Raw genomic sequence first — 21,245 nt, 5'->3', positions numbered from 1 at the left:
TCTTAGCAACAGATGTTTACATTTAGGCACTTGACTCGAAGTAGATGCATAGGAATATGCACGCGTTTGATAAAAGTATACTTAAGATTGCTGATATTTTATTAAGGAAACTGGCCACTCTCCAGTGAATTGCTCAATTAGTTCCATGTGCCGTGTGGACCTTTGGCCATATTTCCACAAAGAAGTGTTCTCCATGCTGCAATGTGAACCGGTTTGGAAACTTGGAGAGGTTTCAAGAGCAATTTGTGAGACTGTGTGGGAATGTTGCTCCCAGGGAATACCGCTGAGTGCACAGAAGCCCTTGGGCAACCTGATGGAGCTCTCTGGGCTATGATCCACATCTAAACTCGATTAAGAAAACAAAGGCAGTGGGTCCGCCAGCTCCATTCTCTCTAACTTTTAAAAACATTTTCTAGAGTTCCTAGTTTAGGGATTCAGAATGCGAAGGAAGCACTTATGTCCGGTGCTAAACGAAATGTGCAGAAACAACCACAATGGACAATGGAGAAGGGCACATTGCGCCATCTGTCATGTAGCTCAAAGTTAGACAGAGGGGAGGGGGACAAATATACAAAGCACAGTAAGCTTTTAATCCCCATAACAAAGCTAATACACCTAGTCGCAAATATACAATCTGCCCATTTCTTTGATGTGGTAGGGTCAGAACTTCAAGCTCCTGCGCATAGGACTTTTTTGTATGAGGAATTGTTCTGGCAGAATGAGAAATCAGTGGAAATTCCGAATGAGAAAGTTCTATTGAGCAGGGCTAGCCTGAGACTTTTTGGTGCTTGAGGCAAAGGATAGGAGGGTGCACACAAACCCCACATTCTATGCACAGAAGATGACTAGACTGGGCCAGGGGTGCCAGCTTGAACAAAGTATTGTGGGGAGGGGCAGGTAAGCCCTGCCCTGCGTAACTGATCACATGATGCGGTGCACGCACCCCATTTGAATGGCAATGCCCATCAACTTGGGGGTGGGAGGGTGGCCCCCTCAAATATTTTATTGGGAGGGCCGAAGACCCCTCAGTCCCTATGAGTTGGCTCCTACGATCCACACTGGCAATGGGACAGTGTTCTTCAACACATCCGAGGGCGGCAGGTGAGCTTGAGGGGCACAGAAAAGTCTAGGCACAGGTAGGACCAAGTGACACACACAGATCTGTCATCTAACAGGTGAGAATAGCTCTGGAAGAATTGTAGGTTGTTGTCTTTCCACCTCACTCCAGCATCTGCAACCGATATATGACTCACTCTGCTTAATGGTAGGACCAGCTTGCTTTTGAGCCCAATCCCATTTTTGAACCAGTCAACATTGTGGCCTAACTATTGCCCACTCAGAGTAAGCTAAGCAAACAGTTATGGTTAGGTTCTTTTTTTAATGTCCAGCCTGAATACAAAATGTACTTACCCTCTGACCTGTACTTGAGCTACTGCACTTATGTCGATCTGAAGGTCAACCAGATTACTGTTGGGATTAACCTTGTTGGAACTAAAAGAAATTTGTGCAAAGGTTAATTATGTTTCACATATATAAACCTGAAAGCATTTTTTACTTAAGCCTATCGTGCTCGGGGCTATAGCACTTATCAAATTAACAATTCTCTCTTTGAGAGATGGAGCAGGGTAGTGGAAGATGCACCCAACTCTCTGGGGCCATTGCAATAATAGATAAGGCCTGGATCTTCATGAAACAAGGAAACGTCACGTGTATATTGGTAACTCTGAAGGAACTGGTTCTTCCTCCACATTCTTCTCCCAATATCCTAATAATAACCTACCCAAAATAGGATATAGGTTATAAAACCTTCCTTCCAACATTACTGGTCAATTGCTAAGAGAGGTGACATGGATCAAGGGGTAGCGATTATCATTCCTCAATGAAAAGGAAGAAATATTAGAAATAAGAGAGAAAGCATTTGTGCCATACTTTGAAGAGTATAGAAATATTTCCAGAGGGTCTATGCACCACTGAGCTGGCAAGCAGAACACCTGGAAAAATCACCTGTTGCATTAGCTTCAATCTTTGTAATATACCGCATGCTTTGTAATCTTTGTAATCTACCAGTTTATTCCAGAGTTACTTTGTGTAGAGAGAAATCACAGCTCTAACCACATTCCTGACTACTCATACAGGCTGATTTCACAAGTTTTAAAAATGCTAACAAAAGAGGCACACATTTAATTAAATGAAGAAATATATCTCATTTCTACTTCAAGTACCTATATATTATTATATCAACATGAAAATATATTTACTATGATAGTAATCAGATTACATGTTCCAGTAATGCAACAAAACTCAGGACTTCTGAAGACTGATCTTGTGATGTGGTTAGGAAACACATCTAGAGTGATGATAGCTGCTCTTTGGAAAAGCCCTATGACATATGTCTCTTATCCAGTAATCCTTCCTTCTGTAGCAACTGCACCAAATTCATGGACATGTGGACTGGACTAGTGATAAACTGCCTTCTGCTTTGTAAACCATTCCTTTGTTACTGCTGAGAATGATGGAGACTCTCTGGAGGAAACTAACTATCTTTTGGAGGCTTTTCCTACCCTTTCAAGGTAAGAAAAAGAAATTTTATTTCTTATCCCTCTGCTAAATACACACTATAGAGCAGAAATTACCAGCATGGCACCTTAACGGTACCCTTGAGGTTTTTCTTGGTGCTTCTAAAGCCTTTAACATGCACCCACCCACCAGCAACTTGGTCATGAGGTGGTGAATGCGATTACCTTTTTCTCCCTTGAAAACTACGTATGGCTAAAGGAGGAAGTTGGGAAAGTAGCACTCTTTCCTACTTCCTCTTTCAGCTCCATGCGCTTTTCAATACTCAGATTGAATCTCCTGGATCACAGCTTACCTTCTCACTTGCAGTTCAAACTGGATGCTGAATTCGGCATTTTCAAAACGCTGAACAGTAAACCGAATGCCTGTAGAAAACTAGGAGTCAAAATTCACTAATTAGAACTGTGAGCATTTGACTGCGCTACATTTAAAGGCGATAGCCCTCAGTTGGTCTAAATTGGCCCTAGATGGTGCCATTTGGAAATGCAAGGTATACCAATGTAAAGGTAAAGGTAAAGGTAAAGGGACCCCTTAGGTCCAGTCGTGACCAACTCTGGGGTTGCGGCGCTCATCTCGCTTTATTGGCCGAGGGAGCCGGCGTACAGCTTCCGGGTCATGTGGCCAGCATGATCAAGCCGCTTCTGGCGAACCAGAGCAGCGCACGGAAATGCTGTTTACCTTCCCGCCGGAGCGGTACATATTTATCTACTTGCACTTTGATGTACTTTTGAACTGCTAGGTTGGCAGGAGCAGGGACCGAGCAACGGGAGCTCACCCCATCGCGGGGATTCGAACCGCCGACCTTCTGATCGGCAAGTCCTAGGCTCTGTGGTTTAACCCACAGCGCCACCCGCGTCCCTTTAGTTGCACCCCTGTACCAATGTACAGGGGTGCAAATAATTCTTCAAGCTGTGGTTGCCCACTCCCTGCTCATCTACTAACTTTAAAGAGCCAATAGGTCTTCTTTTCCATAAAGAAATAAGATTGCCAGACTTGCTCTATACGATTAGAAGGGAGAATAAAAAATTGCCCTCATATCCTTAAAGGCTTCACTTAGGCATCTGGTTGGCCTCTATGAGAACAGGATACTGGACTAGACAGGCCTCTGGCCTGTTCCAACAGGGCTCTTCTTATATTTTTAATGCACCTGCCCCAAAGTCATAACTTAGGAAATAATAATAACTGGGCCTTGGACCAGTATACCTGAAGAAGCGTCTCCACCCCCATCATCCAGCCCAGACACTTACGGTCCAGCTCTGAGGGCCTTCTGGAGGTTCCCTCACTGTGAGAAGTGAGGGAACCAGGCAGAGGGCCTTCTCAGTAGTGGCGCCCACCCTGTGGAACACTCTCCGATCAGATGTCAAGGAAATAAACAACTACCTGACTTTTAGAAGACTTCTGAAGGCAGCCCTGTTTAGGGAAGTTTTTAATGTTTGATGTTTTATCGTGTTTTTAATATTCTGTTGGGAGCTGCCCAGAGTGGCTGGGGAAACCATATATATATATATATATATATATATATATATAATTTTATTTTATTTTTACTTTTTTATTTGTACCCTGCCCATCTAACTGAGTTGCCCCAGCCACTCTGGGCAGCTTCCAACATACCGGTATATAAAAACACAATAAAACATTACATACTAAAAGGCTTCCCTATACAGGTAATATGCACTACAGTCCTGATGATCAACACATGAGCCTCACTTTGAGACTTTACATAGAACAAAACTACACTCCTGTTGTAAGGTACTAATGAGTAGCAGATGACGCCTCTGCATGGCGACAGTTTTTAAAGGTGGCTTTTGGTCCTTGACACTTCTGGTAATAAGAGGCAAATGAGGTTCACATATGCCACCAATAAAACTCCACAGAGACTAACGCACAGCGTTTTACTCAGTTTAGTAAGTGGGAACATAAAAAGAGCCCTTTGGGGTCAGATCAAAGGCCAATTTAGCCCAGCATCCTGTTATTGCAGTAATCAACCATATAATTATGGAAAGCCTGATATCAGGACCCGAGTACAACAGCACTCTCCCCCATTTAAATCTTCCTTTAAATTCCTAGGAGTTTATCTCAGTGAAGACCTTACTTGGTAAATAAATACAACCCAGGTGGTTAAGAAAGCCCAACAGAGACTCCATCTCCTCAGAGTATTGCGGAAGAACGATGTCAATCAACATTTGATGATCTCCTTCTACCGGTCAACAGTCGAAAGTGTCCTTTCATACTGCATCACGGTGTGGTACGCTGGTTTGACATATACTAATAGGAAGTGTCTACAGAGGGTGGTGAATGCAGCACAAGATATTATGGGCTGTCCTGTGAATCTGCTGGATGAAATAGCGGAAGAACGTTGCCTCAGGAGGGTGAGGAAAATTCTCAGGGATGATTCACACCCTGGCCGGCACTTTCTTGATCTCCTGCCCTCAGGCAGAAGATATAGAAGCATGATTAGTCGCACCAACAAGGTAAAGAACGGCTTCTATCTGTGGGCTGTTAGGCTGCTGAATGATAAGATAACAACAGGGCAACTGACTTTCGGGTTTGGTGGGTGTGCGTCAGTAAATGAGGGGAATTAAGACTTAGAGAGCTGAGGGGGGGGGGCTTGTGTAATCCCACTATATACAAGTTGTACAAGTGACAATAAAGAGAATTTGCAGTTCCCAGCAAGCGTTATTCAGAGGCACACTGCCCACAACAGTGGATGTGGTAAACAGCCATCAGGACTAATGACAATTAATAGCCTTTATCCTACATGAATTTTCATTATCCCCCTTTTAAAGCTGTCCAATTTGGTGGCCGTTGTTACAGCATCTGAAGTTAATTCAACAGTTTAGCTATGCCCTGTGTGGAGAAACACTTCTTTTGGCTGCCCTGAGTCTTCCAACATTCCACTTCATAGGATAGCTGCAGGTTCCAGCACTATGAGAGAAGGCGTAAAAACTTTGCACACTTCTATCATCTCCCCACTCCCTACACACCTATTTTTTAATTGACAAAAACCACATCCTCATAGGGGAGCTGTTCCAACCAACCCAATAATCAGTTCTCTGGAACTTATCCATCAATAGATTTTACCCCAATGCCATAAATGTAGGTGAACACACTTTCATGTTTTAACACATGCAATTAAGTTTGCTTGAATTATCTATATATTCCCTGGCATTTCAAGCAAAACAACAACAACATCAACAACAGTCATATGTAATGATCTTAAAGTCCATCCCATCACAGAAAATACCAAGGGGGTACCAGCAATTGCTGCTTTTTCCACTCATATTTTTGTTTGCAAATAAATGCACTTCTAATGTTAGTTGTGATTCAAATGACTCTGATGTAAACAAAACCATGATAACCATCAAGAGTAACGTATTTTAGTGTTTCCACCCATCACAAAACAAATAATATAATCAGACCGTGGAAATTCTCAAGTGAATTGTCCTCAGTGGAGACATTCCATTCCTAATCAGATGTATGTACCTACATTCAGTAATTGTTCAGAAGTGATGTAAGCCAGAGTATGTTGGAATAATTCTTGACAGTGCCATTTTTCACATGTCTTCTGAATAGACATGTAAAGGATTGCATTGTCAAGGATTATACAATGTATTAAGTGAGGCTTAGAGTTCAATGGGTTTATTATCAGGCAAATGGATAGGACTGGAGTCTAAATCTCAGTGAAAGCAATCGGACAAGTGTGCACTTAAGTACTCAGGTCCAATTAATTTGCCAGAATATGAGCCGATTACTTCAAATGGATTGTGGCCTGGTTCATAAATAAGTTAACCAACCAGTCTATTATCTTTTAAAAACTATAATGTAACGCTGTCTTCTATTATACGAACCATTTCCTGGCCAAATATATCTATTTTTAAAGCTGCCTCTTATTGACACAAATTCCCCTAATTGAGGCAGTTTTCCATTAACTCCCCCAAACAATTCAATTTGATAAAAATCAGCAAACGTTTCTGGTGTTGTCTTACATTTGTTCCAGCTGCCATGGGGTTCCCAAGGTCACAAATCACCATTCTAGTTTCATTTTCCATCTCGTAATCGCAGCTCAGCACGCGCAAGGCCTGTAACAAAAGAACACCAACAGGGAGGTCAAGGGTCAATCCAGAATGTATCCTGTTGGCAAAATGAATGGCTTTTAGATGGCAAGATTACTCCTGATTTCAAACACCTGCACAGAGGCCCAATCTTTCATTCATGCTTAAGGAAGGCTTGACACTTTGAAGAGAATTAAATAAGATATCTGTCTTTTCTTTTTTGGAAGGAAAAATAAGATTTACTTATTTATTTCTTGCATTATCTGCTCTTTCACTACAGATTCGAAGAGAAAATATCTACGGAGTGAAGCCAAGTTGCTAGCAAAGTTGCATTGTCTGGGCCAGTGCAGGGAATAAGAATCTTTCAAATGTTATGTGTATCATGTGAAACAGTTAGTGGTCTCCATACTGGTGTTTTAATATTTCATAAGGGACACAGCTTGGTGGTAGAGAAACTGTTTTGCACACAGAATGTCACAGGTTCAACCCCTGTCAATTCCATACTGTCCAACATTTTCAAGCCCCAAATTGGGACATGTGTCTTCCAGGACATGCTCCCAGGTGAGTCACGTGATCTGCACATCGCTCTTGCCCCTTCCTCAAAAGCGCTTTTTCAGGGGTGAGAGCGTAGTGTGAGAGCACGCACGATTACAACATCCAAAATGGCTGCCGAGATCTCGCATGAAAGAATGGGATGTCCCATTTTGAACGGGGCACTTGGAAGGTATGCAGTTCCAGACAGGGGTCAGAAAGATGCCTGCCTCAAACCCTGGAGAGTTGCTGGTAGTCAGCGTCAACAGTACTGAGTTAGATAAGACCAAACATCTGACTTGGCAGCTTCTCAGGTCCCTAGCAGCCCTCAAGAAGGAAAGATAGTGAATGGTGCCTTTCATTTAAGATGGACTTTCACAGATTCTGGTCCCACAGCCTCACTTGTCTACACACAGACAGGGAGAGTTGGGTGCTTCGAAAGTGTGAATTCAACTTGAATCTGTGTGTTGAAAAGGCATCCAAAAATGTCCCTTTTGTGGGTTTGTGTAGGTGCACAATTGATGTGTGTGCAAATGGATGGATGGATCACGGCAGGTGTGAGAGTCAAAGAGTGTGCTGTAGTGATGATCTTAAGAGAGAAAGCATTTGTGGGGGACCAGCCTTGCCCACCATGGTTCTGCCCCCAGACAGTTCTCCTTTGAGGATACGCAGCCCTCAGTAGCAAAAATGTCACTCACTCCTGATGCGTACATCACCTTACAAAAGGCACTCACAAACATTTAAAGAGCAGTTGTCAAACAGTTCCTGGATTTGGAGGAGGAAAGGTATGTAACAGGTGTTAAGGAACCTCAGCCCAGGCCATCCCCCTAATCCCTGGCCCTGTTCTGTGCATTGGGGCTTGCTGTAATGTGCCCCTGAAATGTGGGAATGCTTTCTGCTTGCCTGGATGGGGGACAGAGATTTCTGTATGCATCTGGTATGTAGAAACCTCTGGCTTTTGCATGGCTATAGTGTCGCCTTCTGTGCAAAAGGCAGCAGCCACATACTGTATTTTCTGAAGGCAGCCCTGTTTAGGGAAGCTTTTAATGTATTACAGTATTTTAATATTTTTTTGGGAAGCCGCCCAGAGTGGCTGAGGAAGTCCAGCCAGATGGGCAGGGTATAAATAATAAATTATTATTATTATTATTATTATTATTATTATTATTATTATTATTCCGTGCATAAGATGCCCCCTATTTTGGGGGGCTCAAATTTAAGAAAATAGGGGGAGGTGGCCGACGTTGTTGAGCTTTATTTGGGAGGGAATGCAGAAAATCACTAAGCCGTCAGAGAAACACTGACAATCACTCGCGTTGTAAAAGCAAACAAGCGTCTGCCCGCTCATCACGTCCAATTGTCGCAGCAGCAGCCAATCCACAGCAGCCATTGCCACATCAACGAATCAACCACCCAATTACCGCAGCAGCAGCCAATCCAAAGCAGCCCTTCCCACAGCCACCAATCACCCACCAAATCACCGCTGACAAGCTGCAGCTCATGGCTGCAACCAATCACCCGTCCCCCTATGCACTATCTATGTATAAGACAACCCCCATTTTTAAACATTAATTTAGAGTAAAAAATCCTCGTCTTATACATGGAAAAGTATGGTACACCGCACTGCCCACTTCTGCCTCTGGTGATGCCCATGTTTGGCTTCAGCCCACAGGCATGCAACCCATGGAAGGCATCCTCCAACGGAATGCAACCCTTGGGCTGAAAAAAGGTTCCCAACCCCTGGCATGTGGTGACATCACAGGCACTAACCAATAGGCTACCTATAACCAACAGGTTATCCCCATTCAAATCGAAGCTCTCTGAAGATACACACAACTGTTTTAATTTTCGTACTGGAAGGGAAGCACCAATGAACCTCTTTGGCTGCTCTTAAATTGTCACATCTGTCTTCGCTTTCTGAAACGACTCAACTTATTTCTGCCCAAGAGAACAGAAGTAATTAGCACTCTACTAAAGAATTGTGTTTTTCTCAATCACCCAGAGAAATCTGCTGCTGATGGATGTTCTAAAAGTGTTGAGGGCACATCTAGCTGTAAAAATGCAATAATTTAAGTACTGTGAATGCATCCAAGGATTGTGAAGTTAGGGTCCTGCCACCCCTGTGTTCTGACTTTCAGCCCTGCGTTCTATCCACCCCATAACACAGGCTATTTTTTGTTGCTTTGATGGGGCTCTTCTTTTCTTTTCTTTTTTTAGACTAAAGACACTTCTGATCTTTCTGTGTATTATTATCTCTGGCCTCCTTTCTCTAGCCAGGTCATCTGTATAAACACAAGGGAACAGAGGGAGAAAGAACAGGGAGCTGCAAGACAGGAGAAGTTGCATAATAGGGGCTTGAACAAAAGAAAAAACAGACTTATTTGTCTTTCTTTGCCTTAATTCATTGGCATCGTCAGCTAGAGAAATAAAATCATATGAGGAATGTATACGGCAGAACTTCTGAAAAACATGAGGCGCTGTGCATGCCCCAGTGATTGTACTTTTACATACAGTGGTTCAGAAATGTGAGGAATCCTGTGCTTTACATAACAGCCAGCTAATTTAACTTTATGTAGGAAACTAGTTCCTGGCAGCGGTCACCAATATGGCTCCTGGGAGCACACATGTGCCCGGAGAGGCCATTCCTGGCACCCACAGGATCTCACCCACCACTGAAATTAGACTCGAAAGAAGCGGTCTGTTGGTAGCCAATGGAACAGGTAGAATGGTGTACTTGGTTGTGGTCTGTGTGTGGTGCCCATGGCAGCTTCTCCAAAGTCCTTCAAGAGGGAGTGAGTTTCAAAGAACACTGGTGCCACAGCACACGAGGCCCTTTCCACCTGTGTTCTTTCTGATGTTGTTGGACTCCAATGCCCACCAGCCTCAGCCAGCATAGCCAATTGTCAGGGATGATGGGACCTGCAGTCCAGTAATATCTGGAGGACCAGAAATTGCCCATGTCAACCCTATTCATCACCCTCATTGACCATCCAAGGACCCCTTACACAGAACTGACTAGGTGACCCTTATGCCTCATCCATGAATATGAAGTCTCTGTAAGACTTGGTAGCATGCATTAGTTAGTCTTTTGTGTGTTTTCTTCACAGTATTTTTCTGCTTGCCCTTTGTTCCTTATCTTTATTAATGAAAACAAGGCACACCCAAGAAGCATCACACCACTGACCTAATGGATAAAGCTCAGTTCCTCCCCATATTTTAAACCCACTTAGCTCAAAGGACAGCAAGATTGCAGAAATTGTACTGTAGAAATTATTCTTGTATCGGAGAATAAAGACCTGGGTATTTGCAAAGGAGAACAACTGACACATGTTCTATTGGCAGTTCCCCATGTCACATTTGCTAATCCATTAACACCTCCAAATATTTAGCCACACTAGCCTTTTACTACACACTAGGAATGACTTTATTTCCCCTTTTGTAGGAACACATGGCTTATTTTTACTGCTCTGAACAGTAGCAAAACCTGACCAATTAACATCAGCACCAGTGCAACCTGGATCTGGTTTCAAGTGGAAACGAGAGGAATGTGGACGAAAATGGGCAACCTAGCAGAACTCCCGGATGAATGAAGCTGTGTAGGCTTTAAAACTGGCAGAGCTGCCTGTGTGATGATGATTAATCACTGGCCACACTTGATTTCCCCAAAGGCCCGGATATTAATGGCCTGAGTGTTAGCTGTTGACATTCTAACACCCAGCTCTGGCACAGAAAGTTACATGGAATTAAGTGCCACTAGCATCAAGGACACCTGCTCCTGGTGTGAGTGTGTTTAAGACATGGAATCTGGTATTTCTTTTTCTCCCCTCCCCTCCCGGGGTGGTGGCGGCAGCTCTAATTAAGCTGATTTCCGCTCCTCCCCCCGCCAGCTAGCAGCTAAACGTTTATTCCTCAAATGAGCAAAAAAAACCCCACACAAACAAATGAAAATCCTCTGCTGCACTGAGTTTCTGCTTTGACACACATTTGTCTAGCCACAACAGTTGTTGTTGTTGTTGTTGTTGTTGTTGTTGTTGTTACTATTTAAATATTTGTTAAATTTATAACCTGCCCTTCCTCTTAAAGATGCCCTGGGTGACAAACAACAAGTGATAAAACACTAGAAACATCTCTAAAACATCTTAAACACTTTTTGAGTGACGCCATAAAATTATGTCACCATCGGTCCTAAGAGCCATTTCTGTACTTCACGTTGTCTGGACAGTTTTATCCTAAAGTAACTCCTACTATGTTTCGTTAACTGTGTTGTGTTATGATCCATGTATATGATGCGCTTTTTCTATGCCAATAAAGGAGATTGATTGATTGATTGATTGATTGATTGATTGACATCTTAAACACATTGCCAATGCTGATTCTAACATACCTGCCTCAACAACTTACACCCTCATAATACAATAATAAAGCTTCATGCTGTGACCTTCACAACTGCACAAAAGACTGGACAGAACACCAAAACACATCTGGTAGCAAAAGGGTCAGGTTTTTAAATATTATTTTTAGAGATGAGTCTACAAATACAAGACAAAGCTTTGTTTAATTTAAAAATATAGCCTCTAAGAATAGCACAGTTCCTTTCTTGTCAACTGTTACAGACAGATCTTTCTTACCCCCTTCAGTGAGTTTTGCATCAGAGGAACAGGCTAAAGAAGAGGAGCAGGAAGTTATTTTCAACACAAGAAAAATATTTGATTCTCGAAAGGAAATTAACTTGGCACACCTTGGTTCCTTGGGGGGGGGGGGGCGTGTCATGCTTTGAACTATCCAAAATAAAGTTCATGCTGTATCAGCTTGCAGGCTTTGTAGTCAGATGAATTGATATATGCTGCCCTGTAGTGAGCACATGAATTGTCTGTGTATTTAGGGGATAAAATTTCATCTCGGCTCCTCCAAAGGTGCCTCTAAACTTTTCAACTAAAACAAACTACGGCCAGCTCAGTTCAAGCTCCACTGCTGAACAACATTACAATAACCAGTCTTCCCTTGCCTGGTGTCCTCCAGGTGATGTGGGACTACAACTCCTATCAGCCCCTGCCAGCATGGCCAATGGTCAGGGTGATAGAGGGCACCATATTGGGGGAGGCTACTATACATCTTTGTGTGAATAATTAATTTAAAAATATTATTTTTCAGGGCCTGCTATCCCACTTGGTTCAAATAAATATAATTGATGTCAAATATCTATGACTGCCATTGCTTTCCTCCCGCAAAGTGCCTGTATAGGTTTCTGCTATGCAGCCTCTTGTTAGGGAAAAAGAAGATGGCAAGACAATACATGTTACCTTGCTATTACGCTCGACACCGGTGTAATCTGCCTCTGGGGGTATCTTAATATGGAGCTCAGCCTCATAGGCACCTTCGCCTTCATTTCTTGAGTTGATCATAAGCGTGACACAGTTTTCCTCCCCAATTATGATCTGATCTCTATCCCTGTAAGAAATAAAGCTCATTTTCATAACAGGTTTTCAAAATACACAACAGTGCCAATTTCTCAGCAAACTGAGATCCCTTCAGCAGATGTGAGGAGTCATCCCTGTGTCATTATTGCCAAGCTGCACATTTCCTTTCACTTGTGACTTTCAATTAGGGTGGACATAATGACATAAGCAAAGCCTGCTGGGTCAGGCCTGTGGCCCATCTAGTCCAGCAACCTCTTCTCATAGTGGCCAACCAGATGCCTATGGGAAACCAGGGAGCAGGACATGAACACAACAGCACTCTCCCCTACTGTGGTTTCCAGCAGCTGGTAATCGGAAGCATTACGGTGTCCAACTGTGGAGGTAGAGCCAAGGTAAAGGTAAAGGACCCCTGGATGGTTAAGTCCAGCCAAAGGCGACGATGGGGTTGTGGCACTCATCTCGCTTTCAGGCCGAGGGAGCCAGCGTTTGTCCCCAGACAGCTTTCCGGGTCATGTGGCCAGCATGACTAAACTGCTTCTGGCACAACAGACAGAAACCAGAGCGCACGGAAATGCTGTTTACCTTCCTGCTGCAGCAGTACCTATTTATCTACTTGCACTGGTGTACTTTTGAACAGCTAGGTTGGCAGAAGCTGGGACAAAGCAACGGAAGCTCACCCCATCGCAGGGATTTGAACCACCGACCTTCTGATCAGCAAGCCCAAGAGGCTCAGTGGTTTAGACCACAGCGCCACCCGCGTCCCTTGGAGGTAGAGCATGGCCATCATGGCTAGTAGTCACTGATAGCTCTCTCCTCCATGAATTTGTCTAATCCTCTTTTAAAGCCGTTCAGTATGCTGGCCTTTACTGCACTGCAGAGGTGTACTTTGGAAAAAAAGGATGCACGATGTGAGACTAAAATTGCTTTCAAGGAATGCCCTGAGGATGCAGGGTTTTTTTCACTCCCATCCTCGATCCAGACATGCTTCTCTGTAACAGTACCCTTTCAGCACTGTTGCCAGAAGAGAAGGCTGCAGCCTTGAGCAAAACCAATTACCCATGGCTTTGCTCAGGAAGAATATCTAAAACATTTTTGCTGAAATAAGCAAAATCTGAGCAAGCAGAGCTGTTAAAGAAGTGGCTTTGTTTTGTTTTGTGTTTAGATGTGACAAACCTTTGAAGCCACACATTTAGCAGCTGTAAAAAAAAAAACACCCTTAAAAGCTCATATCAGCATTCAATAGTTGAAATATCTGCTTCCTATCGGATGGGGCAATCTTGATGGGTTTCTCGTCCCCACCCCCTGCCCACATTTTTTTTTAATGAACACCTTTATTCCATTAAGTGCAAAACACAAGTTTATTTGCTCAAACTTACGGCACAGCGGAAAGTTTCAAGTCAGGAATGCACACGTTGTCTTCTCCACAATCCACAAGAATGTAAGCCTGCATTGTTCAAAACATGCATCACTCATGTTAGGGGCTCTGCTTGAAAGGAATCCCAGCCATTTCCTTTCCCTTCCTTCATGCTTGTTTGATAGCCATTAAAAATAAGTCCCTGAAAAGGCTGGATGCTTCCAAACCCCTGATTCCAATACAAAGAGCCAGTGGTGACTGGCTATATATGTAAAGGCATGTTAACGTACTGCATATTAAAAGAGTGAGCACATCTTTCTTTCATTGCTGCGAGGAATATGATTTACAGGCTGTTGCAGTTAGCTAGGGCTAAGAGAATGAGAACATTCAGGAAAAAACACAGGCTGAAAGAGGTTCGAGAAATTTCAGATAGGTCTGGTTCAATTAGCTCACCATAATGAACAAATTAAGCTCTTGTTGCGCACACTGAAAGAATGCTGAAACCCTGAACAAAGCTGCTTATAAAAGATGCCACACAGCATGGAAGCTTTCGTTAGCTGTTCGGAGGCATAAGAAATACGCATGCAAGACCCTACCTGCTCCCCGATGTAGTTTTCTTGGTAATAGTTCAATATTGGGTCAACAGCTGAACCATCTGAAAAGGTGGATTCATCCAAGCTGTAGTTCAAACTAATGCTGATTGGAGACAACTTATCTCGGTATTCAGTTTCATCCTGTGGGAGAGAAATCACATAGAAACTCTTCACTTACGTTGCACTTCATTAATGCATTGTGTGTGTGTGTGTGTGTGTGTGTAGTCTTTGTTTCAGCAATGAAGCAATTAATATCCTGATCCTATGGCTGTCTACTAAGAAGTGAGGACCACTGGATTTAGTTAAACTAGGTAAGTTTGCAGACGAATGCTGCTAAAGTCTCCAGAAAGGACAAAGAGCAAGTTACCTCACTTATAGCAAAGTTTCCAAAACACACTGCTTCTGCAACATCCGCACTTGAGAAGCAGGTTGCTAATCTGTGCAGAGCCAGAACTAGTTCAAAGCAGTAGTCTGCCATGATGTTGTACTTCTAAAGAGCTCAGTTCCCACAAGCTCTTTGCTGAAATGGAAGCAGCACACATGTGACCTATGGAAGGAATAGTGTTGATGTGTTCCATAGGAAAGGAGTCACATGCATCAGCTTTGAAAAACCACCATTACCTATAACATCCCCTTGTATGTAACCCAAAGGTGCCACCCAAACCCACTTGAGCAGATTGCTTAATCATTTGAATTGTCAAAATAACTCCAACTTGTTCATAATCAATAGCGTCTCTTTTTGAGTCTTTCTGAAAAGCTGCTCTCAGAAAACCAGTGATAACAAATTGTTTCCCCAGAACAGAAAGACCAGTGAGATAAAAGCACACATATATATATATTTGGGAACTAACCCATAGAAAGCTCACAGTATAAGAGTTGCCACTGATATGGTAGTACAGCTCTTTCCACATCTGTAAAAACATCTGCCCATACAATATGGGGGTGTACTTATATTAGTTCTGTTGACAGTCCTAGTTTAATCATCCAGATAGTCACTATATTCTGAAAGAATTGCCCCCCAAAGCAATAATTTTCTGGACACAGCAAAAAGCAAAACTTACTCTGAGATAAACCACAAAGTCCTTGCAAGTGAGCCGCTTCTGCCTGTCTATTGTGAAGAGGAAGACATGCTGGGACTGATGGTAATCAAGCAAGAGGGCACGCTTAACAGCTCCTTTCACTTTTAACACATCTAGCTGGAGTTCAGCTCTCAGAGCTAAAGAGAACGTAAGCAAACCAAACATCATAAAAACAGTCAATTGGATGCTCCACTTCGAATTCTGATCTGCTTTTACAGAAAGCTTATTATTTTTGTTTTATCAACATCCGTATTTCTGACAGAAGTTCACCATTTGTTCAGTTGACCAATGACTGTTTCCCAAAAGGAAATGGTTCAAATACTTCTTATGTCATTACAGCACAAACTGACCATTTCAAAATATTGTACAAAAATGCAAGCAATATTCTTTCAAGTAAAACGTTTTAATCAAGTACGGTAATAGCACTCAGCATGATGAGGTAAATGCCAGGGACCAGGCAATGCCCTTTCCCAAGGAACTCTGGGAATTGTAGTTCTGAGAGGGAAACAGAGGTCTCCCAACAATTCTCACCACCCTTAACAAACTACAGTTCCCTGAGTTCTTTGGGGAAAGCAGTGACTGCTTAAAGTGGTATGATACTGCTTCAATTGTATAATGCAGATGGTGCCTACATTTGTAAAACCAGGGCTTTTCTTCAAGGGGAACTCACAGTAACTCAATTTCGTCACCTCTCTGGTGGGTGCCATTGCCATTGTAAGAGAACAAGGAAGGTGTTCATGGTGAGTTCTGGCACCTCTTTTTTAAAGAAAAATAACACTGTGTAAAACCCAATCCATCTGGTTTCTTTCAGGTTCAAGGACTGTGATTAGTACAAGGAGGCCGAATGCCTAGATGGGCATTCCCAGTGACTTCTAGAACCCAACTGGGCATGAAGTTAACAATCCCAGTGGGGGCTCTGGGACTTCCCTTTAATGAAAATAGCACCTTTGGAGGGTCAATGTTTGTCAGGACTGTGGCAAGGAGAGGCAGAGTGAAATTCCCCCTTTCCACCCAGATGGTGCTCAGGCTTCCCCATGGCTGCTATTTACATAGAACTCCCATGTAACTCAGTTGGCAGGGCCGTGGGTTCAAGCCCCGCGTTGGGCAAAAGATTCCCACATTTGAGGGGGTTGGGCCAGATGACCCTCATGGTCCCTCCCAACTCTGTAGTTCTATTATTCTTTGACCAACAATTGAGGTTGTGTCCAGTTCGGCCCTAACAGAGCCCTAATGGAGCTTAAAAGGGTAGCTATAGAAGGCAAGTTTAACTATGGCAACAGAAAGTCAGTTAATCTTAAACCACACTCTTACAGATGTTAAAAAGTCTTACCTATTTTTTCTGAAATGCCTGGACCTTCAAAAGCCACACAGACGGTTACAGTAAAACTACAAAGGAAATGGGAAGAATAACATTAGAACGTAAGGAGAGCCTACTGGACCAGGTCAGTGTCCCATCTAGTCCAGTGTCCTGTTCTCCCAGTGGCCAAACAGATACCATGGCAGGCCCCAAACCAGGACCTGAGCTCAAGAGCGCCCTCTCTCCCTGCAGTTTGCAGCAAATGTTCAGAAGCATACTGCCTCTGACAGTGGATGTGGAGCACAGTCATCAGGGCTGGTAGCCATTGGTAGCCCAATCCTCCATGAATTTCATGGAATCTCTCTTTTAAAGCTGTCCATATGACACTTGTTGAAACTCTGCATAGGAATATAGCTGTATCTATATATTATGACTTTTGGGTTTTGTTTCTCTCTTTTCAAAACTGCCATAAGAAAGTAACCTGCTCAAGATCCATGACACGGCCACCATCTTGAATTAATAACTATTCCATCTCCACAAGGACCTTAGGAGGGAACTCTAATTCTATAAAAATAACTTGGGTTTTTTGAACCTTTACTGAATGATCATGCTCACGAAACCAAATGAGTTTAAATGGAAGCCTTGGAAAAATAGAGGCCTCAAGACTTCAAGCAAGCCCTCTTGGACATAAATGCTATTGAAGAAAGTGGAAGTTTGCCCTCGCATGCATTTCCTATGAGGAAAGAGCATTAAACTCCTTCTCTTTTACCTCACTTACAGAAGACAAAGGAAGTCTTGCATGTGCAGGCCTTAGATTATTTTATTTATTACATTTATTTATCACATGGAGTTCAAAGTGGCATAAGTAGTTCTCATTACAGTTTATTCTCTTAATAACCCTGTTAGGAAGGTTGGGCTGAAAGACAGAGACTGGTCAAAGGTCACCCAGTGAGCTTTAAGCCTGTTTACATGTGCTTAAATGAACTGATCTTCAGTCTATAAAGCTGGCATGAACCAGTTAAGATAAATATGGGCCTATCTTCTAAGTCCAATCACACCAGGAACATAATTTAAACTAAATATTTGATATAACACATTTCCTCTGACATACCAAGTCAGACTTTCAAAGCAAGCAATTCTTTTTTAGATAGAACATCCCAAATCATAAACTGAGAAGCCGTTGAGCTGCAAGACAATCCTTTGCATTATGAAAAGATAAATTTTTAATCAGGCTATGCTAAAAAGGCTTTCACAAACAACCACAGATGGATGTTAAATCATTATAACCAACTCTATCCTGCTAGAAAAGTACAATTTCCTGTTAATCAGTGTTGCTAGAAATCCATCATTTGTGACTTGCTCCTGATGACAGGTCAATCTATGTGTTCAGAGGTGAAACTTGAAAAACAAAACCCTTTGTGAAAATTAAACAGGATAGCACGGGAACGTTCTCTATACAAAACCTGAAAAATCTTCTTTAGTGATTCCTTTTTTCTTTTTTTAATTTTATCATTTTACAAAAACTGCAGATTAAGTAGAAGACAGCTTCTTGGGCAAGACCTACTGTTCTTGCATTAGTCATTTTTATTTTCAGTTCCAAGTTACTAAATACATATCTACGGACACTAGAAGTTCAAAACCAGCAACATCACCTCTGGAACAACCTCTAATCTCATTAGAATTCCGTATCAGCTTCCTCTGACAGTCTTGCTGAAAAAGGACCACATCTGGGTTTCATATAACGTGCTTGACCTTATTCCACTTCTTCCTCCAGGGCAAACAATTTGCCACATATCATTAAGCAGGGCTTTCCTATAAACTCCAATGGTTGTTATGAAGGGTTATTTCAGAGCCTTGAAGATCCCCCAAATTCTGACCCATTTCCCTTGGAATTGCCAAGAGATGAATAACCTAACATTGCTTAATTTATGGAGCAGTGCAGAGTAGGAAATAATGGACATGACATGCATATGATCTAATGACTAAACCTGATCACAAATAAAAACTTTCTTATAGGGCAAACTGATCAACAATGCAGGATGTGTAAGGGAGACTGAACGGTTTTGAAATAGAAAAATGATTCACCCGTATAGGTAGAATTAGTGAAACCTTTGTATCTCCATTACTCATATGCCCAGTCCCTGATCCTCAACAGATTTCATGACTCCACACATTCCCTACCAAGAATGCTGAAGAAATCACAAGAGTCACAATTTCTGTCTCTCAAGCTGTTTTACAGTTTGCTTGTTTTCCTCTTCCCTCCTCATCCATTTTACTTTTGTGTTCGGCCCTTTAAATTGTAAGCCTAAGGGCAGGAAGCGACTGCCTTATTTTTATTCTTATGAAAGCTGCTCTGGGAAAGTTTTTGTTTTAATGAAGCACCTTTACCCTTTCACCTCTATCTAGAACTCAGCTGCCAAAATCAATTACGTCTCATACTGCTCAGATCATGCAACACTCCTCTTCAAATTCCTAGAATGGCTCTCCATTCCTTCTGCCCTGAGAACAAAGTTTTTGTCTTTAGTTTTAGAACACTTCATATCCTTGACCCACTCTGGCTACTAACAATAAACTATGGTGTTTTTCAAAAAATATATGTGAAAGACTACAGGAAAACCTCAGGCTTGCATACTCCTGCCCCACTCTCCTGGGACAGCAATAAAGAGATTGGAAGCTTTTGCTTCCATTTTCAACCAACTGCAATTCTGGGTTATGTTCAAACCCAGATAAACTGTTGTTAGGCTTAACTATGGCTGATGGAAAACAAGACAACTTCAAATCTTGGTTTATGAAGCTGCCTCTCATGGGACCTGACACCAGGGGTTACCAATTCCCTGAGGAAGACTCAGAGAATAAAGTATGCTTCACCCGGAAGATATTGCCCTACCATTGTTCTTGGACTTAGAAGATGAGTACTCCAACTTCCTGACCAGGCAGAAGTCAACAGATACAAAATCAGGCACCACTGCTCTAAAAACCAAAGGGATGTGTGGCCAACTATAGCTTTTCTGCTCAGGCAGCAATATGAGGGAAGGCACAAACCAGAAGGACCCATTGGGAGCTGTCCATGGTTCTGCCCTCCCTGCCCTTTATTAAGACTTCTCAGAGTCTGTCTGACACAGCCTGCTCAGAAGTCACTCGGCATGACCACATCTACATCAGAAGGCAGCCCTGTTTAGGGAAGCTTTTAATGTTTGATGGATTACTGTATTTTAAAATTTTGTTGGAAGCCGCCAAGAGTGGCTGGGGGAGCCCAGCAAGATGGGCGGTCTATAAATAATAAATTATTATTATTATTATTATTATTATTATTATTATTATTATTTTCCCTGCAAGCTTCAGCCCCAATAAAAGAGGATTCTGGGTTGTTTCAATAAGCCACCAGTTTAGGGTATGGTTAACTGGAAAGAGACACGAGAGCTTCCAAGATGGGAGGAGGGAATGCATGAGCCTGAGACTCATGAACATAATGATGAACCATAGTTTATTATTATGCTTCAATGCAGCCACAAACTGTACATTTCTTTCCTTGCAAATAACCATTGTTCCTCCCACTCTGCCACCCTTGGCTACCCCTCTGGCTTCATTTCCCCATGCTGCTCTTATGCTTGGAAGTCCCATCTAGGACTCCTATGTGGTATCACTTCTTGCACTCCTTTCAAGTCCCTCTTCTTCTGTGAAGTCCTTCACTAAGTTCCCATCCCCCAGCCTAAACAAGTCTCTAAGTATTTGATACTACCTTTGACCATATTCATCCCTTGCTGTTCTTGACTCTCCCATTCCTCCGCTATGGAAAGGAAAATGCTGAAACTAAGATGCTGTACTTTAAGAAGCTGGCAGAGAAGTCAAACTGACTGCAGTGAACCGGGAGGGTTTATGACCATGGAGATTAATTTATAACTCTGCACAAAAACACATGCACATCCAGACCTATTCATAAATGCCAGTTTTAGAACAATTAACGGATGGAAAAAAACTCTTCCATGCAAAGTTTGCATTGTTTTGGTGGCAAAGGGTCTAACACTTCACCCTGACAGTAAGGGGCTGATAAAAGATCTGTACAATGGACAACTGTAGATGGAGACAGATCTTATAAACTAGAAATTTCCTTCCCTTGACCTGGGGTTACTCAAGGAGGTCAGACTAAAACAACTCTTATTTCCCTTCAACCCTGCCAGTGAATTTTCACACATAGGAACATTTGCAATACATATTTGTAAGACAATACGTTTTCTCATTTGTGATCTGCCCCCAGATATTTCTGTTTTACAGTGTAATGCTGCAAATGTTTACTTGAAGCTAAGCCCTACTATATTCATTAGACCTCACTGCCTAATAAGTGTGTGTA

General features: G+C 42.5%; 1 protein-coding gene across 2 annotated transcripts in view; it reads right to left on the bottom strand.

Moving 5' to 3' along the window:
• ITGA8 (integrin subunit alpha 8) overlaps positions 1-21,245 on the bottom strand; it is a 128,554-nt gene that overhangs the window by 38,612 nt on the left and 68,697 nt on the right. For both annotated transcript variants that reach the window (XM_080974393.1, XM_080974394.1), the window contains exons 16-23: positions 16,931-16,986; positions 15,583-15,737; positions 14,525-14,662; positions 13,951-14,018; positions 12,458-12,605; positions 6,561-6,653; positions 2,870-2,949; positions 1,411-1,491 (exon numbers count right to left, since the gene is read on the bottom strand). In XM_080974393.1, coding sequence (XP_080830519.1) covers positions 1,411-1,491; positions 2,870-2,949; positions 6,561-6,653; positions 12,458-12,605; positions 13,951-14,018; positions 14,525-14,662; positions 15,583-15,737; positions 16,931-16,986 — 819 coding nt within the window. The remainder of the gene's footprint in view (positions 1-1,410; positions 1,492-2,869; positions 2,950-6,560; positions 6,654-12,457; positions 12,606-13,950; positions 14,019-14,524; positions 14,663-15,582; positions 15,738-16,930; positions 16,987-21,245) is intronic.

The sequence above is a fragment of the Podarcis pityusensis genome (genome assembly GCF_964106645.2).
Source record: "Podarcis pityusensis genome assembly, chromosome: 12".
NCBI classification, from domain to species: Eukaryota; Metazoa; Chordata; class Lepidosauria; order Squamata; family Lacertidae; genus Podarcis; species Podarcis pityusensis.
Note: the sequence above shows the minus strand (reverse complement) of the source record. Positions and strands in the feature narration are given on the sequence as shown.